The sequence below is a fragment of the Enoplosus armatus genome, chromosome 14, assembly GCF_043641665.1.
Source record: "Enoplosus armatus isolate fEnoArm2 chromosome 14, fEnoArm2.hap1, whole genome shotgun sequence".
In the NCBI taxonomy this organism is placed as follows: Eukaryota; Metazoa; Chordata; class Actinopteri; order Centrarchiformes; family Enoplosidae; genus Enoplosus; species Enoplosus armatus.
In genome coordinates, this window is record NC_092193.1 from 22,446,595 (window position 1) to 22,473,160 (window position 26,566).

At 45.8% G+C, this 26,566-nt stretch overlaps 1 protein-coding gene across 1 annotated transcript; it reads right to left on the reverse strand.

Moving 5' to 3' along the window:
- Positions 1-2,151: 2,151 nt before the first annotated feature.
- On the reverse strand, positions 2,152-26,157 carry agla (amylo-alpha-1, 6-glucosidase, 4-alpha-glucanotransferase a). Its single transcript, XM_070918930.1, has 34 exons — positions 26,070-26,157; positions 24,398-24,608; positions 23,469-23,638; positions 22,847-23,050; positions 19,056-19,237; positions 17,816-17,927; positions 17,548-17,674; positions 16,872-16,974; positions 16,395-16,492; positions 16,030-16,169; positions 15,649-15,836; positions 13,604-13,727; positions 12,456-12,619; positions 12,226-12,327; positions 11,345-11,500; positions 11,117-11,267; positions 10,877-11,001; positions 10,669-10,781; positions 10,349-10,483; positions 9,235-9,365; positions 8,854-8,990; positions 8,131-8,264; positions 7,874-8,049; positions 7,625-7,727; positions 7,357-7,480; positions 6,618-6,719; positions 6,289-6,400; positions 5,848-5,983; positions 5,293-5,405; positions 4,995-5,206; positions 4,801-4,898; positions 4,554-4,641; positions 3,558-3,691; positions 2,152-3,225 (listed from the first exon to the last, which is right to left on the reverse strand). Exons 1-34 carry the CDS (start codon positions 26,155-26,157, stop codon positions 3,108-3,110), a joined length of 4,611 nt encoding a protein of 1,536 aa, XP_070775031.1. The 3' UTR covers positions 2,152-3,107.
- Positions 26,158-26,566: the final 409 nt, after the last annotated feature.

The window sequence follows — 26,566 nt, forward strand, 5'->3', positions numbered from 1 at the left end:
GATGCCCTTTGGACACGCAAACCAACTGAAGTTGTTGTAGCTGTTGTAAGTGGGTTAAAATGTAGCTAGCTAGATCAATTAAACTCTACATTGGGTCTAAACGTAGCATCCTGGGCATCGGCAAAACAGTGACATACACCAGACTGATCTACAATCATATTTAGGATAACATTTGTAATGTTCCTATATTTTATTTGGCTCCCTGGTACAAACTATCAGCTAACGTTACCAAGCAACCAATTCCCTATCCAGCTAAGGTAAGTTACAGCTAGCTGGCTAACCTGTACCTTACCTTAGCTCAGGGTACAGTTAAGTGAGTTGCCTTGCATCGCTCTTGGCTAGCAATGGTTATACACGAGGGTTGGGCGATCTGTTTTTCCAGCCGGCCACAGTCAGCCCAACTGCTCTATCCGCTATCGTTAGCTGATGAAGGGATTTGCCAATGGCCAGCTAGCCAATTCTCCAGCCAGATTAACCCTTGGAGTCTGGATGAATTAGCGGGTGTTGTTCGCTCAACACAAGTGTTTTGTTACGTTAGCTAGCTAGCAATTCGTACGTGTTGTTTGTTGACGTTAACAGATCCCATTTCTAAGCTAACGTTAGCTTGGGTTTGACTAATAATAGTAGTAATAATGATAATGAAAATAGCTAAGGGGTCTCTTCTAATAATAAAGGCATCAATAATGTTCAGTATTTTTTTTTTTTTTTTTTTGCTGTTTCTTTTTCATACACTTACAGTGATTTGTAGTACACTGCTTGTTCTTTCATAAAAACACACCAACAAGGGTTGCGTCTTAATACATTTACATTTACATTGCATTGCTTCTCCATCCAGTCACGGAAAAATAAAGACCCATATAATTCCAGATGGGAACATCGTGCGGTGTGAAAACCAGGATACTGCAGGACTTACGCACACAGCTCGATTTAACAATCTGACCAGGAACAAAGGACGTGAACCGGTGGACGTAGGTGACGGGTGATTAGGGAACGAGGTGAAGGTGAGGGAAGTGGGAACAGGTGTGTGGGCGAATGAGGAAGCGAAGGAGTGCTCAGTTGTTAAAACACATAGGATCCGGTGTCTGTCCGTATTTTTGGTTTATTTATTATTATTTTCCCAGAGAAGTTGTTCAGTAAAATTGCAGTACCTGCAGAGCGATTGGTCCCATTGGTTGGTCCAGAACTTTTCCTCAGTTTCATTAGAATGAGTCTCTTGTATGAATTGCCTTTCCTTTAATACCGTCTTAACTTAACTTAACAGTAACAACTTATATAAGGTTTGTTAGAATATCAACATGAGGCAATGTCCCTTAGTAGGCGATCTACCGAAAGGTCCCTCTTAGAAATGAAAAGAAGTTCAGAATCAGAAATACTTTATTGATCCCTGGGGGGGGGGGGGGTATTACTTGAAGAAGAACGGCAGTTTGCTGATGATGCTTACATTTCTTAAAGGTCCCATGTTCTGCTCATTTCCAGCGCTGTGTTTTTATTCTGGCACTCCACTAGAGCAGATCTGCATGATTCACAGGTGAAAAAAGTCCTGATGTATCTTCTCCTGGCCCTTCATGCAGCCCCTCAGCCCCCCCCCCGTCTGAAACAAGCCGTTTGAGACAAACTGAACTGTATAGTTGTGACATCACAATCTTACGGACGTCCAGACGGCTCGTTTAAAAGGCACAGCGTCTGAATACGGGCTGTGTTTCATTTCTCCGTGGACTGAGCGTTTTGATCCTTTCCCAGTATTTACACAGCACCCAGACCTGCTTTAGAATCACACAAGACATGGAGAGCTCACTCTCTAAAATAAAACAATTTAAGTAAGCTTTTGAATGCAGGGTTTTTACTTGTAGCAGAGTATTTTCACAGTGGGGTTTCAGTACTTCTAGAAGTGCTTGTAGAGAATCTGAATATTTCTTCCACCATTGCCCTTTTGTGTTATATAATGCAGGGATTTTCACAGCAGTTCACTTTCAACCAGGTATCTGATTCTGACCACCTAATTATAGACACTATAGGCGTCTTAATGTAGGAACTAGTCAGCCCTGTTCCTGGTCGCCTAGTGCTGATTTTGGGATTCAACTGCATGTGGACAGTGGTAGAGGTCGGCGGGACGACAGGTGTGCTGGAGACGCACAAAGAAGAGAGGAGGCGTGCCATGTAACAGTTTATTCAGCATCCCTGTTTACGGCAACTGGAACACTGTGCAAACAGCGTAAACAACAACAACAACAACAACAACATCATCATCATCATCACGGACACGGCAGGTACACATACATGCACGTCGCAACACAGTTTCAGTTCCCAGCGCTTCGTACTGTTCTACACGGGTGTGCCGTGGTGTTAAAATAGGTGGTTCTCCCTTTAGTGCTACACTAAAACACACAGCTGCTCCTTATTGTGTGAGGGTTTATTCTTTATTTTTTATTAATACCGTCTGTACTTGGTTTTAGACCGATAGTTTTACTTTTCATCAAGCGACGCTGCAGTACGTCAGTATTCTATAACTGTCGTTTCCCACACAGCAGGTGGCGCCGAGTGGGGATTCAAAACATGTTACAACGTTAACACACTAACCACATCATAAGTGAGGAGAATGTGGTGAAATGGGCTGGAAGACAATTTGCCGGACGTCTGTTTGTATGTTACGCGTATAAAGGCATCGGGTGGGGGGGGGGGGTTTAGCACTGCATGCACCCGACCGGTGCTACGGCTCGTGAATCGGGCGTTTAGGTCACTTGGTTGGACGGGGTTTACACGAGGGCGGGGGAGGGGCTGCGACAGTCAGGGGACGTAGGATTCAAGGTGGAAATGCACACAGTGACAGGTTCTGTAGAAAAGTGTTACTGGCTGCAGGGTCAAAGCGCTTCAGTGTGTAACGAGTTATGTGACCCCACGTCGGGGGGGGGGGGGAGGGGGGGGCAAATAGTGCACAAATAAATCAACTGATCAAGTGTGACCTGAAAGAGGGAGGGATGCGCTTATTGTAAATGGATGTAATTTGAAGCGTCCAATCAGAGGCAGCTCCCGCTCCTATCTGCATCACTGCAACAACACTGGCAGGTGGGGGGGGGGGTGTGGGGGGGGTGGCACAGGGTGTCGACCATTTAGAGGTCATAGAGGACCTCCAGCACGGTGGCCAGAGACCAAGCCTGGGTCTCGCAGCTGAAAGGGCAGTACTGGCCGTTCTCATTGGTCAGCTCCGGCAGACCCCTCCACGGAGACCTGGGAGAGCAGCACAGTCGTTCATTAAGACACTGCAGATCAGCCAGACCTTCTCACCATCACTTCTCAGATGTGGGGGGGAAAAAAAAGGATATGACGAGACGGTTAGAAATAAGAAATAAGACCAGCCATTTTTGTTTTCTTCGCTCACATGCTGTCCCGTCTAACTTACCTGTGCATCAACGTCGTCTGCTGCCTCTGTATATGTTAGTATGTTTACAACGTCTATGTGTATATGCGCTAACTGCTGAATAAAGGGAAAAACAAAACAACTAAAACAACTGTGCCTTTGAAATGAAAATGAAACTTGATGAACAGAGCACAGTCCCTACCTTTCCAGGTGGGTGTAATGTCGGGACAGAACATTCTTCACCAGGTTGACTGTCGTGGCGTATTTTTCTTCACCCAGCTTCTTGGCAAAGTAGAGTTTAGCGCGCAGGAAGTAGCCTACCGGCCACAGCCACTCCTATACACACACACACACACACACACACACACACACACACACGAAACATCCTGTCAACACCATTTCAATCATAACTTGATTTACGCATTGTTGAAGCTATTTCAGCCAACGGACTCAACGGCAAAAGCAAAACGTTAATCTTGAAATATATTGTTATAAATACCCTAAATTAGCCCGGCTACAGATAAGTTACTCATCCTGTTGGCTATCATCTTCCATAACAAAAGGACTTTACGTTAGCTTAGCTGGTTAGCTGTAGAGGCGTTTAAAGGGGACCTATTATGATTCATTTCCAGCTCTATATTTTCATTGTGTGATTCCACTAGAGCAGCTCTGCATGATTCACAGTTGAAAAAAGTCCTGATTCATCTTCTCCTGGCCCTTCATGCAGCCCCCTTAGTTCCCCCTCTGACTGAAACAAGCCGTCTGAGCTCCTGTCTCTTTAAGCCCCCCCCCCCTCCCTAAAAAGCCCACTTTCTTCTGATTGGCCGGGCCAAGTTCTGGAAGCCTTTGGAAATTCTTCCAAAGGCAAACTGTAAACCTAACGTTACTAAGCAACGCTGACATAAACATAAACATCTGGTCTGTGCCTGACAGGCAGATGACCATATAAGGACATCCGTGCCTGTCTGACATCAGATAGACCCGGCGGTTGAAAAAACTAAAAGGGAGCATTCAGAGCAGTCTGAGCTTTTGGCTCACAGGGATACCAGGGATACATACCTTCACCTCATTATTTGGCAACTTTGGCAACGTTTAGTATGAATATCCGACATTGTAACATTATATATATATGACATAAAAGAAGCAAAAGCATAATAGGTCCCCTTTAAACCCCAGTGTTAGGCTGCGTCACACTCACAGGTCCTTGGTGGTAGTTGAAGCCTTTTGCGAGGTTGTAGTTGTCGTTGTCCAGAGCGTTGTCATAGACGCCACAGTACACCATGTCACTAGGACAACACAAATACAATGTCAGTACGAGACGGAATACAAAACACAACAGCATCATTACATAAACACAGCAATTCCACTGCATGGGTATGAGGAAAGCTACTGCTGCTGCTGAACTTGTCAGTGCGACATTTACAATACAAGCAGATGGATATTACTCAGGGTCAAGTGTCTTCATGCCCAGTGGTCCCAGTAGTTTCTTCTCGGCCACCTCCAGAGCCTTCCAGGCTCTCTCCACTGTAAACAGCTCCGGAGCCTTCAAAACACAGAGATCGTGCCGAGCGGCCAATCGGTGATCAGATTGTTCAGACGGAGCTGGGCGCGAACGCGTCATTCAGTCGGCCGTACTCACCACCACCATGGCAATCGTGAAGTTGGGTCTCAGCTGGTAGTCACACCAGGGGCTGGAGGCTCCATGGCTGTCCTTGTAGATGCCTTTCTTATGCACCAGATCAGGGTGTTTCTCATTGGGGTCGCTTGGGTTCCCCGACACCCAGTAACCTGCCTCAAAGGACCGCTGGAGCTGCTGGTTCCACTGGGAGTACGAGATGAACACTTCTTTACCTGCAACACGACGGAAAGTGTTACACATGGCATTTCTGTATCTTTATCTGAAAATGTGTGTGTGTGTGTGTGTGTGTGTGTAATACCATCTCTGTGTACTTTAGCTCCATCATAAGGGAACAGTCCTTTAGCATGCAGCTCCACAACCCAGCGGACAGTTGACTTACTGAGACCAACTATCTCCACTGCTGCTCCATCTCTGGACAGAAAAAGGGGATTCAGAAAACCCATTATTATGACTATTATTTTCCATTCCTGACTGATCTCTTAATTATGCTTTCATTATCATTATTATGACACTTAATTATTATTTGATTTATCATTATTATTAGGTACACCTGTTCAACTGCTCGTCAACGCAAACATCTAATCAGCCAATCACACGGCCGCAATGCATTTAGGCACGTAGACATGGTCGAGACGACCCGCTGAAGTTCAAGCCGAGCATCAGAACGGGGAAGAAAGGTGATTTAAGAGACTCTGAACGCGGCGCGGTTGTTGGTGCCAGTCGGGCTGCTCCGAGCATTTCAGAAACTGCTGGGATTTTCATGCGCAATCGTCTCCAGGGTTCACGAAGTGGCCGGTGAGTGTGTATACATATGGATGTGAGGGAGTGTGCGTGTGATCTGTTTACGTGTTACCTTGGTGTAGAGGGCATGCCTTTGTTCCTCGCTCTCTCACTCTCCCCCATCTTGTCCATCCATGTGCCGCAGTTGAAGCGGTTTCCTCCGCTCACAAATCCTGTGGCTGGATCCACCTTGGCGACCACGTTGAACCCTGGAGAACAGGGGAACGAGCTCAGAGGTACTGCGGTTGGTATTTGGAAAGCTGCTGCTGTATATTATATATATGTATGTATGAAAATATATATATAAATATATAAGGCTCTACATGTTACCATAAATGTTTTTTTTTAACTTACATGGTGCTGTAAGGAATGACTGTTCATTATGTTCTAACATTGGGACACCTCCATGTATCATTTACTTGTATTATTTGAACGTGTAAAGTTTAACACACACACACACACACACACACACACACACACACACACACACACACACACACACTCCCTGGCCTACCTTCATCTCTCATGTGCATGTCTATCTTGGGTCCAGCATTTCTCTCCCTGAAGGAAATTCCTTCCAGGTGGCGCTGCAGAGCCTCCTGGATCACATCATATAGAGGCTGCTCCTACACACACACACACACACACACACACACACACACACACACACACACGATTGTGAAATCAGTGTGTGTGTGTAGGATTAGAACATGTTTAACTCCAGTTGCTGCTGGTGGTAGTACCAAGAAAGACCCTGGCAGACAGCAGAGCCCGCTGCTAACCTGGATCTGTGTGTGTGTGTGTGTGTGTGTGTGTGTGTGTGTGTGTCTTAGTTGTACATACCACCTCTCCAGGTTTGCAGGGTTCACAGTCATCAGTGGGGTATAGGCGTGTGACAGGACAGCGAAGGATTTCATGTCCTTGAGGAACGTGGGTAGCGTAGTCCTGAACAAAAGCACACGGTTAGTGGAAGTAACACATGACATCATCATCATCATCATCATCTGTGTAAAAAGACATTACTTTCCTCATCCATTTGAATAATTTGGTTAATTTGGTTAATGAAATACTAAGATAGAACCTTTCTAAGTGTAATTAGAAATAACTTTACGGGGGAGTGAGAACAGATGCATAAAGAACGTGGAACCAACCGACCCAATCGCGAGCACACTGCAGTCAATCATGACCCCCTTTTTTATAGCATCAAATAACTCGTTAAAACCAAACTTCATCCGAAAAATGAATGCTTGAACAAACATCAACGTAAAAAAAAAAAAAAATTTACGTGTACTTTGATTTTTTTTAGTTTGCATGGAGGGGCTTAGGACCTATACTGCAGCAAGCCACCAGGGGGCGATGGAGACGTTTTGGCTTCCCTATTGGGTAGCTGTCACGTCGTCCATCTTTATATACAGTCTGTGGGTTATGTAAATACAACTGACTTGACTACTGGACTAACGTTCAACAGGTGGACACAAATGTCCAAATGAAGTTTTCACCGTGACAACTTGACTGTCTTAGGCAATAATATGTTGTGTGTTCACACTCCTTTACCTCCCCCTCTACATCCGTGTCCTCCTACCTGGATGCACTGCAGCCACCACCACACAGCGTCGCGACAGTTGTATCTAGCACAGCGACCCTCGCCCAGCAGGTTGGGGATCAGACCGTGACGCAACGTCCCCGCGAAGGCCAGGATGATGTTACTGTGGAGACCATGAGACAGAATGGTTTAGAGCTGCGTTGCTGTGGGCCTTAGCGGGCTGAATTCAACTCTAGTTGCAAAATAAAAGCAACTGCAGACTCAGAATGTCTCATCAGACACAACTCGCTTCTACAGACACACTGACCGAGCCTCGGTGTGTCTCCCAGTGAGCAGCATCAGTCCTCTGAGAGCGATGAAAGTGTCTCTGCCCCAGCAACGGAAAATCCCAGAGGAGAAGTGAGGAAGACCTAAACAATATCAATTAGTACATATATATATATATACATATATACTGTATATATTACAAATCCTCCATTCTATCTTCACTCCTGGCGATTGAAATCCATTTTAAGCTGACTTAGTCATAGTCATTAAGTGTCTGTTGCTAGGCTACCTGCAGCCAATGAGACACAGCACTGCTCCTTCTGGCCTGTGATTGGACTGATGCGGTAGGGAACGCCCTCGATTTCCGCAGAAAGGGGTGGGAGCGCGGGGAAGCGTCCGACGCCACACATCTGGACCGAACCCAGCGCCAGGTGGCGCACAAAGCTGGAGCCGTTCTGGACGAAACTGTTTGGACGAAGAGATGGGGTGTGAGCGACAAATCAGACCTTCAAAATGAACAGTTTCAGACCCGCAGTCTCTACCTACCTCGACATGAGTTTGAACGTCGCGTCCAGGGCCGTGGTGTAGGTCGACACCAGGATGGCATCAAAGTAACAGGGGATGAGATAGCGCGGGATGTGTTTCAAGTAGTTAAACATGGCTCCCAACCACTGACCCACCTGCAGACGCACACAATGTTACGACCGGTTCACCCATCTTAGATTGGAACTAACAAAAATGGGACTATTTTACAGATATGTTATCAGAGGATTCTGCAGGTAGGGAAGTGGGTCTGTTGTTTTAAATGCTCAGTTCACCCACATTTTCTCACGTATCCTAAACCCCGAGGGGTGTCTGGCCACTTGAACAATTCAACAGCAGAAACAATGCTCCGGCTAAGAAGAGATTAAAGTGTCGCAGCAGAAGTACAAGAACAAGACGGGTAGCTTTGAAAACTAAAAACACTGTATACATTTTGAATATCTACTAAATATGATATGGCATGGATCTGGCGTTGGTTGCTTTGTAACGTTAGCCGATGAAGTAACAAACGGAAAGCCAGTTTGTATCACGGAGCCAATGGTCCAAATAAAATATAGGAACATACAGTAACGTTATTCTAAACGCGATTGTAAATCAGTCTGGTGTATGTCACTTCACTGTTTTGGCTCGCTCGCAACAGGATGCTGACTGCCGTTCACTTCGTGGCCACTGGTATCACTAAAAACGACGACTTTTCTGAAAACTCTGTACAGGTAAAAGCCTCACCTGTGCCAGTGGTCCCTCTTTGTGTATCAGTCTGTTGGAGACAAACTCCATCAGCCAGTCCCCTTGTCTGAGGTTAGCGCACACAGGATGGCCCAGGTCATTGTTGGGACGGATATCAGCCAGCACTGACATCAGACCTGCAGAGACACAGCAACACCTTCACTTTACACTCCTGTCACATTAGCGCTGCGAGTGTGCACAGGACAAGACTACCAATGCTTTGTAAACAAGAGGGCAAGATGAGTATTAGAACCTTTTAATGTTATGCACTTCAGTTCAGCTCAGTGCTTCCTGAGTCTGATGAAGGGTAAACTTGCTGCAGCTATGTTGGAGCCAGCTAGCTAGCTTTGGGAGAATATGTGTGGCTGCCGTGAAAACTACCTTGCAGTCCGGCATATTTGAGGCTCTCCCATCCTGGGATATTGTAACAGCCTCCGCCGTCTTCTTCTTCTTCTGAGTCGCAGCGAAACAGCAGGACATTCAGGTCCGTTAACGTCAGCTTGGACATCAGCCTGTGAAACACACGCGCAGCTTCAAAACAAACAGCTCATGCGTGCGGCTTTACCAAACGAGACGCTACACATCTTTCTTTATTCCGCACTGTCTGACGGTATCAGACCCCTTCACTTTTTCCACATTTTGTAATGTTGCAAACCTTATGCCACAAGGTTTGCAAATTTAAGCATTCAGACCCTTTGCTATGACACTTGAAATTCAGCTCATGTGCCTCCCCATTTCTCTTGATCGTCTTTGAGATGTTTCTACACCTTGATCGGAGTCCACCTATGGTAAATTCAGTTGATTGAGAGCCTCGAGAAGAGAGGTGACCCGGAACCTGTTGGTCTGTTGAGATGGGAGAAACTTCCTGCAACACTCCACCGGTCTGGGATTTATGGCAAGAGGGAACGCCGCTCCTCAGTGAAAGACACATGGAAGTCCGCTTGGAGTTTGCCAAAAAAAAAAAGAAGAAAAGAAGCAAGGACTCTCGCACCGTGAGAAGCAAGATCCTCCGGTCTGATGAAACCGAGATTGAACTGTTTGGAAACCAGAAAGCTGAACAGAGATATCCTTAATGAAAGCCTGGTTCAGAGCGCTCAGGACCTCAGACTTGAATAAAGCTTCACCTTCCAACGGGACCCTAAGCACACTGCTAAGACAACGCAGGAGTGGCTTAGAAGACAACTCTGTCAACGTCCTTGAGTGGCCAAGCCAGAGCCCGGACTTGAACCCAATTAAGCCGAAGAAATGGCAGACAATCATCAAATCCAGGCGTGCAAAGCTTGTTGCTTCATACCCAAGAAGACTCGCGAGCTGCAATCGCTGCCAAAGGTGCTTCAACTAAGTACTGAGTTAAGGGTCTGAATACTTTTACTTTTAGATTTTACTGGGCTCCCTCTGGAGACACAAAAAGGCTTCACCCAAGTCTATTCTACAAGTAAAAGATGCACCTAGTTAAGGTGGATTTGAACTTTACTATATCCATGTGTTCACTCACTGTGCCAGGGGCTTCTGCAGTGCTTCTGGTGGGTTTTCCTCCGCTACACTGCCCCTCCGGTATTTTGGGCTGAACTGGGACAGATAATACCTCAGCACCCCCACCAACTCCTGGGCCTTGGGGTCCAAACTTACCCTGCGAGGAAGAGAGAGAGTGACAGACACCTTTGTGACCAACAAACTGAGCAAACACGACGCTAATAAATGTGTTTTTTTTAATGGAGCGTGGAGAGAATGACAGATATGCCTTTCCTTCAATGATGATTTCACTGTTGTGGGCGTGTGTGTGTGTGTGTGTGTGTGTGTGTGTGTGGGGGTTACCTGAAGGCGATGACGCTGCCAGGTGTCAGCTTCTGAAAGGTGATTTCCTGCACAAACTCTGACGGACCCTTAGATGTCACTCCAGTTTGCTTCACCACTGTGCTCTCTTGTAACTATATACATTAGAATTATTATATTAATATGCTCATTTATTTCAATACTACACAGAATTACAATGATCCTAAATGATGCTCATAGCAATATTTACCGGTATATGCTCTTTTATTTCCACGGTGTATTCTGGCATGCCGTTGATGTAGTTGTCATCCTTCTTATAACTCCCAGCATGCCTTTCCACTGTCCTTGCTTCCAGTACTACTTCCTCTATCTTCCCTTGAGAGAGAGAGAGAGAGAGAGACGGTGGGGGGGGGGGTTATTCTCAGCATTGGGAGGCCTTGTTGGGAAAGCTGGTAACAAACTCTAGGACAAAAAAATGTTAGCGCCATACCAGGTATGAACATGGGTGGGACGTTGGTGTCGTACTGGTGGGTCTTGGGGTTCCAGAAGGCAGTCCTGCACACTGCCACCACAGACTGGTGCGTGCTGGGACAGTGACGCGTAACTGCGACAATATCTGCATCAACCTGGTCTACGTACACCTGGGGAGGGAGATGATTAGAGCAGAAAACGCGACAGCAATTAGCATGCTGGAGACAGAGATGGAGACATGATGTACCTGTATGAATCCCCGGGCAGCCAGTTCCTGGTGCAGCTTGTTGAGTGCCAGTTTCCCGGCTATGATGCCAGTCTGGAATCCAGCCTCACCAGTGGAGGCGGGGGTTGCTGAGGGGTTCCACTTGGGGTAAAAACGCTCCTCCTTCACCACAGAAATCTACACACACACACAGACACTCTGTTAGGCTGTTTTCAGACCGAATCCGGTGGTTGCGGCGATTAGCGCAGGGTTCTGCAGTGTGACGTCATGCCATTCGTGTGACATCATGTTGTGAACTTTAAACCCCCCCCCACCAACCAGAAGGTGGCGGTAATGCGCTTAAAAGCAGTTTGCCGGCTCGTACGACCCCAGAATGAGGCTAAAATGATGGCGTGAAAATCCAAACCAGGATACAGACGATGAAGAAAGGTGCGAAGCTTGAATGTGAATCATGGAGCTTCTTTCGTAGTATAAATGTTTTGCTGTTTAGCTGCCGGCTCTCAAGTATCGGCTGTAAGATTCCCGCCAGTGCCTGAGAGCCTGTGGGAAGCTAGTCTGCTCACTCTTTTATTGCGACACTGTAGCTCTACAGCTGGCTTTTCAAACTACAGAGGTCACAACTTTAGAGAAAATAAACTAGCATTAACAATAATTCGTTTCTTAAAGAGGACCTATTATGCTTGTCCTTGTTTTCTGTCATATATAATAATGTTACAATGTCTGATGTTCATAATAAACGTTGCCAAAGCTGGAAATGAGCATACTAGCTCCCCTTTAAAGACCCCAAACAGACCATAATTATGATTAACGCCAAGACGTACCATCAAACCAAAACGATATCTGATGGAAGCTTGTGTGTGTGTGTGTGTGTGTGTGTGTGTGTGTGTGTGTTTGTAACTAACCTGATGTGGCACTAATTCGTCATATCCTCTGGTGGAACCAGTGGCGCAGCAAGCCATGGAGACCATAGCCGAGCTGGGGAGGGAGTCCAGCGCTGAACGCAGCTGTTTCACAAAAGAGAGGCAAACACATCTGGATGGTTGAACTTGTTACATTTGCACGCTACAGCAAATGGTCATCAACATCTTCAGCCATTCAACCCCAACCTGACCCGACCCCGACAGAGACCCACCTGCACGGGGCACTCGTTGTCATGGGTTACATCGAGGAACATGGCATGGGCGATGGAGGGCATCAGCGGGCGGAGACTGGGCTGGACGAACGCTCCGACCGGCTCGCCTCCGTAACGATACACCAATCTGCCTTCTTCATGGCTGTCGCCGGCTGACATGGCCTCTGTGGACAGGGTTGGGGGGGGGGGGGGGGGGCAGCTCTCATTACACAGTATACATTGCTGCAGCACTGCGGGTGAGTTCACACATTCAAGCTTACTGTGGGTGCAATTCTGGGTCACATTCCAATATGGCAGTGCAGGTGTTTTGCAGATGGACAACACATTTAGGACGCGTGTTCACAAATGTATTGCAATACAGCATACTATCTTATACATCAGCGTATTTGGCAGAATTGTATCGATATACTGACGCCAAGTATTGATCTTTAATATCATTAATATTGGAAATATTATATTTGTACAGCCCCTTCGAAGTTGCTGAAGGGCAGTGTTGTGACAGTGTTGGTCAGTCAGACAATCCCATTTTGCTGCAATAAACATGACTGAAGTTTTTTTTATCATATTAGATAAAAGGGATGTTTTCCTTTGGGGACATAATTGGCAGTTGAAAAAAAGGGTACTAAATCGCAATATGTTATCTCAATACTTAGCATATCGCAAAATGTTTACAATTGCAATATCGCTGCATGGTGATAATATCGTGTCGTGATAATATCGTAGCGCGGGGCCTCTGGTGCCAACCCAACAAATACCACTGTGTAGGTCTGCATTTGTCATTTTGGGAATTGTCTTTACAAAATGTAATTACCCCAAGAGGAATTAATAAAGTAAATACAGACAGGTGACATATTCGAGGAAAAAACGCGTGAATAAATGAGAGGAGAAACATAAGAGGGCACACTGAATGGTTCTTGAGCATGGAAATGATCGTACGCTACAACAGTTCAACACACTTGGAGACTCTAAGATAGGGAGCACTGAAGCTTACTAACACACAGTATTTGTGTTGCTTTTTATTCTGACGCGTCACCCACCTGTATGGCATCTTGGTATCCCAACCGGTCTACTTTGTCAATGTCAATGAAGTTATTCTATATGTAGGTGTCTGTAGTGCGAGTATACTTTGAACATGTAGATGACCGTACCTCGGATGAGCGATGAGATCCCTAGCCTGGTTACGAAGACGTTATCGAGCTCCTCACTACCGGTGAACAGTTCAGCCACCACATACAGGTTAGGACACACTGCTCTGGCCACGTCCAGCATGAACTGGTCATCCACAGCAAGGCAACACACCAAAACCGGTGCAGAGAGGTGCACAAGAGGGAGAAAGTGGAGGATGTTTGGGGAAGAGATGAGAAAAGGCAGAAAAGAGGAGGAGGAGGAGGAGGAGGAGGAGAGTTAATGCGCAGGGGGAGCCAGTTAGTGGTAACAGGCCACGACATGCAGTCACACAGTTCATGAACACAGATAGTGAGAGTCGAGAGATAGAAAAGGTGGGGATGTTTGGGTATGAAGAGGAGGATTACAGAACAATGCAGTGAGAAGAGAAGAAAGAGACAAAAAAAACCAACACAAAGTCAGTTCATGCACGAGAGTTGTACCTCGTATCAGGCTGCTAATTCCCAGCCGGTTCACAAACACATTATCAACGAGCTCGCTGCCTGTGAACAGTTCAGCTATCACATACAGATTGGGTCTGACCTCTCTGGCTGCATCTAACATGGCCTGGACAAGACGATGCAGCAGCATTACAGACAGGGAGAGAAGAAGGGGCCGCTGTTAACAGGGTTACACTGATATACAGTATGCACCTACCTTTACACACACACACACACACACGAAGACATCCAGTGACACAAAACCAGGTTTTCTTTTCCCATTATTTACATGTTTCTTTTATCTTCTTAAACTACTCATAGTAAAAGCTACAATATGCAACTTTTACCATGTTAGAAATACAACAGCATCAGTGTTACTAACTTACTACTATGTAACTTGAGTTGCGGGTGCACCAGGATCAGGTGTTTACATGCCATACTATACTGGTTTCTATTGGAGTACTCCCGCTACCGTGCTATGTGCGGGATATGATGTTCACAGGGGAAAACACATTAACGGATACTCCAGAGACTCGGGATACCAGTGCTCCCTGTGTCCACCAGATTCATGTATGTGGAGGAGCTAAAATACAACAACAACAACAAACTAGCTTTCTGACACACTGTTCTTACGGCTGTATTTCTCTGTGCTGTCTGTTTTCCCGGTTTCCTCTTCTGCCCTCTCTTGCTCTGCAGGTGAACCTGGCCTGGGCATGATGCGCTTAAAAGATCCTAAACTAGCATCAGAAGAGGAGAGGCTTCTGGCGTGGGACCCTCTTCATTTAGTGTCTTGGTGTGTTTGTATGTCTTTATGTAATAAAGCCCGTGGCTTTGGGTTGTTTTAAAGGTGTCTCGCTGTGGTTGATTGGGTCGGTGGTGGGGTTTTTGTTAGTCCCACAGGGTCGCCAAAGGGTGGGACGTAACAACGGTCAACAATTATTAATAATCCTCAATTCAGCAAAAGGTGGTATTTTTTACAGTGGACACTGGATTACATTACAATGCACAAGGATTTCATTTTTCTGGTCAATCAGTGTCTTTAAAGCTACAGTAGGCAATGTGACTGAATTATAATTTCGGTTGAAAGAGCTAATTTTGACCAGTGCATGCCGCTAACAATATCTGATTGAAGGGCTCCTTTAAAAGAAATGTGTGTCTGTGAGGACCCGCCCCCTTTTGTATTTAGTCTTTTCAGCCGTTTAAAAAAACCAGGACCAGGTCTGAATCAAACAACCAATCAGGGTAATCAGGGGTTCTGCGTTTTGATTCCTCTCAACCGTTCTGATTCACACTCCAATCCAGAAGGCTGTAGAAGCCCCCTGTTTGTACAGAGTCCATGTGATTGGCCAGTTAACGTGCTAGCTAACCCTGATTGGTTGTTTGATTCAGACCTGGTCCAGTTTTTAAAAAAGACTAAATACAAAGGGGGCGTGTGCTCACAGACTCTTTAAAGGAGTCCTTCAATTAGATATTGTTAGATACATGCAATGGTCAAAATTAGTTATTTCAACCAAAATTATAATTCAATAATATGGCCTTCCGTAGCTTTAAGGAGACCTACTTAACTGTATGATAATATATGACCATACCTCAGCTACGTGTAATGGTGTAGAGTGGCAGTTGTCCAGTCGGACTCCGTGGAAATATGTGGCTGTGATTTCAGTGTACTTCTTCATGTGGGCCCACAGGTACGGGCAGTCCTCGGGCCCATTGCCATAGCGGAGTTTGACGCTGTCGCCCCAGCATATCAGCTCCCGACGCAGGTACACGTTGGAGCCTGCGGGTCGCACAGACACACACACCAATGCCGACACGGTGGGTCACGATTTCGTCGGTGCAGGCAGTGCAACATATAGTCTGGGTCCTCCTCGCCTTAGTCGCAGTGTGTTTATGTGTCTGTGTATATTCATTTCTCTGTCTTTACCGCTTTTTGTAACTGGCTGTTTTCGAAGAAGTTCAATAATATTTACCTGGCTCGGCAAAGTTGCGCAGCGGGTCGTCGCTCATCACCCAACCGTTGTGAGCCAGGAAGTGACACATTTTGTCCGGCTGGTCCAGCAGCTGCAGCTCCTGCTCCAGAGTCATGTCCTGATATGGGAAGGTGAAATACCTGGGAGAGACAGATGAAAACAATGAGATCCACCAACCCTCAGCCTCCATTCACACCTGGATATATCTGGATATATCTTCACACCGTGTCTGGCTACATTCGCCGTGGAATTAGCTTAGCACGGTCATGCTATATTCATGCTTCCAAGTGATTAATCACTTTGGACCAAACTATATCCCATCCCTTCTCCTCTCTCCTTAAACCCATATCTTTTAAATTTGTTACCTGGTAACCAGAGGGTTTTTCCTGTTAACGGGACCGAGTTTGGGGCCGTGGTCTGCCAGACGCTCGTACACTACGTTTCCCACAACGCAGTTGGCAGCCTTGAGGAAAGAAGAGGAGGAACATAATGAACACTGACTCCAAGTTGTGTCTCCGGTTCCACACTTAATGCTACCACCATGCAGAATACACTATGTTCTAATGTTGACGGTGCACTATTTTGGTAGTTAGTACACGAGACGCAAATAATAAGAACCTGTGGTGTGAATGACATGAGGCATTTTGACATTTCCAGTATCTATATCAGCATCTCCTCCCTAACTCCACCGATGGCCATGCCCAGCAGGTGTCAGGTTTGGCTCCAGCTGGCCCCCCATGTGCAACACTCACACATGGTGCTCGGTCATATTATGCTGCTATTATTCATATAGGGGCCGCCTGCAGTAACCCTGCCTGGCGCCAGGTTACACCTAATCTTACCTGCTCCTGATGCTGGTGCACGATGTGGTGCTGTTCTGCGTTCAGCTCGTTCAGTTTCTGTCTCAGCCAACCACAGCACTCCTCGATGTGCTGCGGGGACGAGCTGGAGAGAGAGAGAGAGAGAGAGAGGTAAGTGCCACATCTGTATGAGTACATACTGAACATAACTGCACACAGAAGTAGTATGAGAAGAGCCTGCCAGATCGGGATCACTAATTGGAGGTTCGCACGTCTCTCAATGGTAGGAAATTGCACTGGTGCACAGTATTTGTGTACTTTTCTAGTTCCTGGCTAACAAGGCTGGCTGCAGTATAGGTCATAAACCCTGCCCCCCCCTCCATGTTAGCGGATGGGACATGGGCCAAACAAAAAATAAAAAAAATCAAAGACATCAAATTAATGTTTCCCAAAGATGGTTTCTGTCAGTTCAGATAGTTCTTATCACGCTGGTGTTTGTTCAAGTGACGCTAGAAAAACGGGGCGAAACGTCATGATTGACAGCTGAGATTGACTGTGGCGTGTTCGCAATTGGGTTGGACAGGTGTATGGGGTCGGGGGGGGGGGCCTCGATACTGAAAATGAACCTTTTACTTACCTTTTACTACGAAAAAAAGAAAAGACTTGCAGACCAGCAGACATTAAATCAAAGTTTGAACAATAACAGTGGTAATCGGACCTGTGAGGTACAAATGTCTCTAGAGTGGAGTCCATGTCTACTGTGTTGCCATAACGACGGTACTTTGGGTCCTGAATGATCCTCAGGCCCTTCTTCCCCTCAGTCTTACTATGGTCTGGCTTGGTGCCTAAAAAACACATCGCACACAAAAAGGACATTTCAAGCGTGTTAAATAGCATCGAAAGGAAATGTCTCTATATTAGCGCACTAGAATACCGTTACTGTTTGCATTGTTTTAATCTAATCTCCGCTGATCTCCAGTACAGACCGTTTTGCAGCAGGGTTCTGAACTGCTCCACGGCACTGTCCACTTTGACCTGGAAGAACTCCCACAGTTTGATTTGAGGATACACGTCCTGCCACAACACACTACGGATGGCCTGATACACACAAGTTACACAGAGAGAGAGAGAGAGACAGAGAGAGACAGAGAGAGAGAAAGAGAGAGACGCAAACACACACAGTGTCACATTATTAAATCAGCCTTTCTTACTTGAGTTTTCATGGCCTGCAAAATGCTGTTGACATTAAACATCATAACATCAGCAATACATCGTTAAGGGTTTGACAAAAACACCATTTCATGAGGTGCACATACAGCACTTCTAACAAAGTCAAGAACAAAAAGAGTTGAGTTGAACTAATATGGTTTCTGTGTTATTTGTCGTCCCCGTGAGGATGTGGTGTGGACGTCACATCGTACTCAGGCTTTACTCGTGTCACTAATTATCTACATTTACTAATGCAGGAAATCACACTCCAAGTCACAGGCTGAAATATAATATAGTTCCTCCAGTGGAGGTTGTGTTCTGGCAGCACAGGAGGTGTTGGACAACATCCCAATGGCAAGCCATGAGGTTAAAGGTCCCATATTGTGGACAGTGAGATGTCCATGTCTTGTTTGATTATAAAGCAGGTCTGGGTGCTGTATAAATACTGTGAAAGGATCAAAACGCTCAGTCCATAGAGACGTGAAACACAGCCCGTATTCAGACACTGTGCCTTTAAACGAGCCGTCAGGACTTCCTGTGAGGTTGTGATGTCACAACTATACAGTCACCGCACTTGGCCACGCCCCCAGCAGGTCATCTGATCCAGGCACAGCACCACCCGCCAAGTACAGGGACGCTCATCCACCCGCTCAGTCTGTCTGAGTTATTGGAGCGCTCTGCTCAGGAACTACTCTTCAAGTGTTTGGAGGTTGTTCAGTTTGTCTCAAACGGCTTGTTTCAGACAGAGGGGGAGGGGGGACTGAGGGGCTGCATGAAGGGCCAGGAGAAGATACATCAGGACTTTTTTCAACTGTGAATCATGCAGAGCTGCTCTAGTGGAGTCCCAGAATAAAAATATAGAGCTGAAATGAGTGTCATATGGGACCTTTAAGACTAATTAATGCCGTCTGTCCACAAATCCCACTGGTTGTCATCCTCTACAACACAGTCGAGAAATGCCAGTCACGAAGTGTGTCATGTGCCACTCTTTCCATAGTCGGCACTGCGTTTACTCACATTCAGGTGGCTCTCACTGGTAATGTCGGCAGGAAGTCCTTTAGCCTTGTAGCGTCCCTCTGCCACTCTGGTGGTTAAATGCCAGATGGCTCTATCCAAGACCCAGGCTGGTCGCAGGTGGGGAGAGTTCACCAGGTTGTAACCACACTCCGGATGTTTTTTGATCCACTCGCTGTTGGCAGCTGTTCGGAAAAAGAGAAACACAGAATCGCTGTGGATCTGTAACCCCCGACGAAAAAGATTCTGAAGGATGGAGTGGTGCTTCTCCTTGGCCAGGGTGTAGTCGATTCGCTGCAGGGGTCCAACTCCAGAGTGGACAAAACAACCCCAGACTTGAGTAACTCCCACCCCCACCATGTTTCACTGTTGGTTTGATACACTGCGGTATCATTCTCTGTCCTGTTCGTCTCCTTACATAAACCCCTCTGTTCCTGCCATGAATCTCTAACTTGGATTCATCAGTAAATAGACCCACCCCAAGCGTTTGGCCTTGTTCGCCCTTCTGAGAAGTGGTTTAGAAACTGCTACTCGTCCTCTGAGACCACCACAAGACAGCCTTCTTTCAACAGTACTTTTGGTTTGATTGGAGTCGGGCGTTCTTTATTTAGCACATTCTGTATCTGTGATGAAGTTGCTTTTCTATCTCTCAGGGAACTCAGCTTGATGTATTCACTTTTGGTCCGCCTGATCGTGCTTTGGATACAACTGATCCCGTTTCTGCAAAGCGTTTCAGAGTTCCATGCACCGCCCCCTTAGAGACCTTTAGTCTGGCCATGATTTGATGCTGAGAAAGCCCCTCTTTGGACTTCTGGAACTTCCATATGTATAACAGATGAACACTGGCTGCAAGCTGAGCTAATTGAACGAGCCTCCGATGAGGAGATCAAGTCCACCTGAGTGTCATCTGAACGCACGCTTCGATGGAAGGGACACAACTCACGGAAATCTGGCCTTTTATATAAAAGAGTAAAGTTGGTCAACGGCACAAATTTGCTTCAATGTGATTGCTGACCTAAAAATAGCGCAGGATCAAAAAAAAAGTCTTAATTTTACACGTCATAACTTCTTGTGTTATTAAATGTGTCTGAATCCTCACACTTTGTGACTATCTATGTGTGCAGCGGACAAACCGGCCCTATTTAAAAAGTTTCAAAAAGGTTTCCATGTTAAAAAAAAACTTGTTCATGTTCCCTCTCAGCGAAGAGATCCACAGATAGACTTAGTCAGACAGTAAACCAAACACTCAGTCTTTAACCTTTCGATCGGGCTCATTTTACTGCCCTTTACCGACCCTTTTGACCTGGGAGAGGGTGGGAGGGTGGGGTGACAGGGTACACAGGGAGCACACAGTGCTAACGCAGGAGAGGACGTACAGTGCCGCTAAATGTGTTCCTAGTCTTCACCTCATGCGGTTGCACACTTTAAATGGGTCGGGAAATCCAGTGTGCAGTTGAGATATTAGTGCCAGATTAATATTTTTTTCTCCTCTATTATTGTTAATGCATGAATCCGCATTGGTCAAAAGGAGTTCGGAATTTAACCCCAGTGTCTTACATGTTTTCACAAATGCTACTTAGCATGAGTGGTAATCTGTGGGCCACCGTCCTCTCCTCATTGTTCCCCCCTATGGGCTAATGACTCAGCTTCACCACTTGAAGCCAGCCGCCTGTTTTACTAAAGCAGAGGTCAGTTCCTGGTTTAGCATGCTGCTCACACACACCACATACCTCCCAGTGTGTGTGTGTGTGTGTGTGTGTGTGTGTGTGTCCGAGAGACTAAGAGAGAGAGAGGGAGGTCCAGTACTCTGAAAGTTGAATGAACTCCACCACAATCGTAGTGTACATACGTGTCGTGGGCGCGTAACGTATTTAAGTCATGCCTAAGACACAATCGGGTCTCAAAGCACCCGGTTTTAAAAGAACCCACCAAACAAGGCTTCTTGAATCCAGTGACATTAACTTGATACTAGTGGCCTTGAGGTCTGAGATGCATGCCACGTAACAGTCCTTGATGCTGAAGCGGGCCCCCGTGAGAGTGAGAGAGCAGGGAGTTCAAAACTGTTCTCTCGCGGGCTGCGCCACTGATTTATAACCTATTTTGCCATTGAAGCCTTAAATCGTTCTTATTTGCTCAGCTTTGCTTATTTGGCAGCCTTTACGTTAAACCAGCAGCTTCAATTCAGACGTGTGTCGTGTTGAAAGTGTTATGGAAATCTGACTGGGCACAACCTCATAAAGACTGCCATCGTGCCTTTTACGTAAAAATGTAACCGGGGGGTGGGGGGGTGCTTATTCACACATGAGACAGACATGTTGCCATCAGATTAACGTAAAAGGGTTCGGGATTTTGAGTCCCTGTCATGCTTCAGGTGCCATCACTGTAAAAAGTAAGATTGCGTTGATTCTACGTTCTAAGTTTACGGCTCTGGGAAGAAGGGATACAATTTCTCACACACAACATCAAATAAGTTAAAGGGCCAAACTGATACCATGTGAGCAAATTACCATAAGGTCAATGTAGTTACTATAGAGCCTTTCAGTGCAGACGTCATGATTACGTCACGGTGTTAGCTGGAGGCAAAACACGAACCCCCTCAGAGCAGTCGGCTACATAACCTCCTGAAAATATATCATCTTGCTGTGTTGTTGGCTGCCAGAATGGAAGGAGTAATGGCTCCACGTTGACATTTTATCACATTCGAGCTGCCACTGCCGGTCAAACAAATCAAAGACAACTATGGTTAAACACGATAAGATGAAAGGATTGGACCGAGGCGATCATCAAAAACGCTCGTGTTCGTATCACGTGAGGTTAAATAAAGTGTTGTCTGCTGTAGGTATGGATAACGTTATGAACCTAATCAGAAACTGGGGAACTCTGAGGAATAGGTGATTTCTCTTGTTACGCTAACTCTTTTAGCCCATTAGCTAACTTTGTTAGGTAGCTGTACGGCCAGAGACAAAACTCGTCTGTTAAATCTTTTGCATTTCAAGTCTTGTACATGAACATTCAGGACGTAGTTATAGGCATCTAAAGATTTATATGCCCTCAGTTTCTTTTTACTATACACGCTTGGTTTCTCTGTCAGGTAGGTGTAGCGCTAAATGTCTGGCCATTCCGCCGGAGGTAGTCCTGTCAGATCGTCCATCCACTGAGTGAGCGTGTACGATGTTGGCCAGTTTGGCCCCATTGGTTCATGTTAACATATTCAGAGAAACTCCTATTTTCTTCAGCCATTGTTAAAAAAACAAGCCAACAAAACTTGCTAGCTAGCGTACGTCTTCAGGGAATTATTCTGCCTGATGTTGCCACACATTAATAATGACACACTATTCATAACGTAGCCATTTGAGGCAAATACGGTACTGATTTTAGGGGACAACACTTCAAGCCATTCTTCAGCCATTGTTAAAAAAACAAGCCAACAAAACCTGCTAGCTAGCTTTAGCGAACGTGTTCAGGGAATTATTCTGCCTCCACCTAAGCTCCGCCCACATAAAAAACGACAGAAAAGCGTAACAACACGCTGTCAATATCAAATGAATGAACTCAAACAAACGGAAAAGGCCCATGGACTACTGACCCTGCATTCTCATCATCACCTCAACTGACCCGCAGACTGAACTGTTCAGCCCTTTAAATATAAAACCAAATCATGATCTGCAAGTACTGGAATACGCATTCTGACCTGTATCCATATTAGGGCCACAGTTTCTGGAGAGGCCCTGATGAAAGAGCCTTTCCACTCTGGTTGCGCTGTAAACCGACTGGAATACATAGTGGACACTCACCAGTATGATTATATACCACGTCTGTAATACACAGCATGTTCCACTCTTTCTGTAGCATCTCCACCAGCGCCCCCACATCTGCCCAGCTGTAGCTCCGACCCGCTGGGCTGAACTCGGGGTTAAAGGCCAGCTGGTCTGCCAAGGAGTAGCAGGACCTGGACTCTCCTAGAGTCTGCAGAGGCGTGAAGTGGATCATGTTGTATCCTGTGAGAGAAAAACCCACACACACGCTATTATGAAGCCAATGCACCATACTGTTTATAATACTACTACTAATAATAATAATGATGATAATGTGCATGATGGCTTTCAGCCCCCTGCCACCCTGAACAGGACAAAGTGGCCTACTGTCTACACACACACACCCCACAAGGGTAATGATTGATGAGTTCAGCCATTTGAGTTCAAGGTGAGGACTAAAATAACATACTGTCAGGTCCAGGTGGGGGGGGGTCACAGACATTCTTACAAACCACAAAGTTGATTCATGTGGTAAATGTTAGCTTTCACTCATTTTTATTTTCCTAACCTCTGCAGAGCTCTGCTACCTGTATGGCCGTTTCCACAAAACAATGATATAAAACACCCCCCCCCCCCCACACACACACACACACACACACACCTGACTCCTTGGCTACTCTCAGTCTATCTGGCCAGTCATCCAAGTGTCCCAGACATTTGGTGAGGAAGGTCTGGATGGAGATGCAGTCTAACGGGAGGACATGATTGTCTTCTCCGACGCGAAGGACTGGGTCGACGACGATGAATCCTCTTCCTGCCTCCTCTTTGTCTCTGTGGGGGGAAAAAAAATTAACTAAAAGTGACAGTCAAAGTGGAGGCGAAGGAGCGCTCAAGTGTGACAAGTGTACTAACAGAAAAAAACTCAAATATCACAGGAGACACTGCCCGTGATAATTAGGACACCACAAAATATTATAAGATATATATAGCTATAGGCTTTGACAAAACAAATCCTAACTCAAGGCCCACTTACTGGCTTTTTCTGAGACTTTCGACCAGATCACATGGTTTCCATCAGTGGATGGAGGTTTTGCAGTTAGTGCACCTTGGCTTGGGACTGTCCTGTCAAACCACAATTTCCAGATGAATCTCCATACGTGCAAACTCCATATGCTGATGAAGACCGCGTGATATGGTTGAAAGTTCTGGGGGAAAAAAACCTTGCAAGCGGACCTCGAACTGGGATTGTTTTGTAAAACAACCAGGTCGAGAATGAACTTTCGTGCTTAGCTAGCATCATGTTATGTCATGCACACTGACGCCAGTGTTACGTTATTGTGCGCCATGATGAGTTCGCTGTCAACAGTCCTGCTTTCAGTGCAGACCACAGACTGTATATAAAGATGGCCGACACGTCCCCACTTCCTCACCACTGTAAAAAAAAACAATGGAGACGTTTTGGCTTCACTTTCGGGGAGCCGTCATGTCGTCCATCTTTATTTTCAGTCTATGGTACAGACACATTCAAGAAGATAAAACATAATGCAATGCTGCTCTGAAGACTGGGGGGGGGGGGGGGGGGTGTCTTACCCATATCCAAAGTAGTACTGATAGGAGCCGGTTATCTTGAGGTCCAGAGAGCAGAACTTATCAGAGTCATCCTCCTTCCCCGTTGGGTAGTTCCACGCCAAAATGCGGAAGTTGTGACGTTCAAATTTCTGCCCCTCAAGTGGATAGTTGGTGTGCACCATAACCCTCCTCCCCTGAAGGCTGGGACCCAGGCGGAACTGGAGCTCAAAACCTGAGGGGACAGAAATGTTATTTGCTTTCTTTCAACATATGGCGCTGATGGAAGACAATGCTTACAGCCATGTGTCACAAAAAATCCACTTACTTCCCTTCCACTCTGTAGTTCCATTAATGTTGGTGTGCTTTTTGTAGCTGAAAGTATCTTTTTTTTTTTTTGGAGTCTGGTTACTTGCTAGCCCCCCCCCCATCCATGCTGGCCTTTTACAATGTCAACATCGGTGCTGTGACATAACGCGGGTCAGTTCAGTGTCAACAAACTCGCAGACACTCGGCTCTGAATAAACAAAACGACTACTTTACACGTAGCGAGATTAGCCAAAAAAAAAAAAAAAAAAAGGCGAAAGACTTCTTGGATGTCCAGAGTTCGGACCATGACAGGGTTGTCTATATATAGTCCAGTTAAAACAGCCAGCCCACAAAATCCCTATCAGGTTCAGAGTGCTGTAAATGTCAAATCCCTCCGAGACAACTAGCTACTCCTCCTTCAGCCAACACACACACACACACACACACACACACACACACACACACACACAGAGTCCATTACTGCTACTGGAGGTCTTTATATTCATATTGAACAGCTTTAAAGCTTCTTAATTACTTTTATATCATGACACACAAATAGACCAACATTAGGGCACTGACATACTTAATCACTGTAGTGTCAGCGACACATATACAAGGCTTTTGCTGCCGGTTTAGAATGGAATTATAGGACTCTCCCCTCTCCAGAAAGCCAAGGTCGAGGCTTACAATTTGATGGTGGTGTGAACTGACTGAAAAGGTCATGCGAAATTTGAGACTTATTCGTGCTAAAACCCAAGAATGTCATATCTGGGGGAAAACACACACACACACACACACACACACACACACACACAAAAAACAGGAAGCTTCTTCCAAGCGTGGCACTCTTCCTCGGGCAGCAGGGATTCCATATGTCGAGGCCACTTGCTCCAATTCACTTCAAACTGCATTACCTCTTTGTCAATGTCAAATATTTGTGTAAAAAAAAATAATAAAGAAGCATTTTCGTATATTCATATATCCAAATCCCTCTCTTTTCCCCCAAACAATATTTTATGATGACTCATCCTGACCATCATAATTTATCCCATCAAATGCGGTGTGTGTGTGTTTTGATAGAAGTTGGCAAAAACTGTTTGCATTATCATAAGTGGTCCAAAAATGCAATAACTGCTGGGATTAAGAGGTTAATCTGCTTTATGCTTGACCCCTTGCATATTTGAGGAGGCATTCGTTTACATCACCCAAAATGAAATCATTTCAATCCACACAAAAAGAAAAATGTCTGCCTGCATCACCACTGGGTTAGCTACAGACTCTGTATATCTGTATATAAAGTGGAAGACAACACAGTGGGATCCTGGTAATTTGACGCAGGCAAGTGGAGCGCTGAGAGCGCAGCTGTTGAAATCAAGAGAGGCGTTACCTTGTTCAAGTCTGAACAGAGTCCTTTCTAAATTCTCTTTGTCGTTAAGCATGAGGACTCTGATCTGCTTCAGGTGTTGCGGTAACATCTTCAGAAGAGCTCTTCCAAGTTAACTGATCTCTGGCCTCCTGTGAAGACGGGAAACACAGGTTACCAAACAGTTGTCAGCATTTATCTACCAATTGTGTTATTGTAAGTTATTGTGTGAAATAAAACTGTGCCACGTCCCTTAACCATGAGGAAATGTCTTTCCTGTCAGATCAGTGGAGTTCCACATTGCCATGCTGTGCACTGAAAATGTGGCATTGCATTCGCATTTAGTGGCATCTTAGTGGCAGGTGTGTGTGTGTGTGCGTGCGTGCGCAGGATTAAAACTCTGCCTGAAAAGAAGCAGGAAGTCCGACCCACTCTCGCTTAAAGTAGACCTCAGGTTAATCGTACATAAAAGACGTCTTGTCACTGTGCAGGATCACGGCTTTCAAATGCGACAAATAGTT

Coding starts and splice junctions, on each gene's coding strand:
- agla (XM_070918930.1), bottom strand. CDS start 26,157: ATGTTACCGCAACACCTGAAGCAGATCAGAGTCCTCATGCTTAACGAC. Junction 16,975..17,547: donor GAGACATTTGTACCTCACAG/GTCCGATTACCA, acceptor CTCTCTCTCCAG/CTCGTCCCCGCAGCACATCG. Junction 3,692..4,553: donor TCAACTACCACCAAGGACCT/GTGAGTGTGACG, acceptor GTGTGTGTATAG/GAGTGGCTGTGGCCGGTAGG.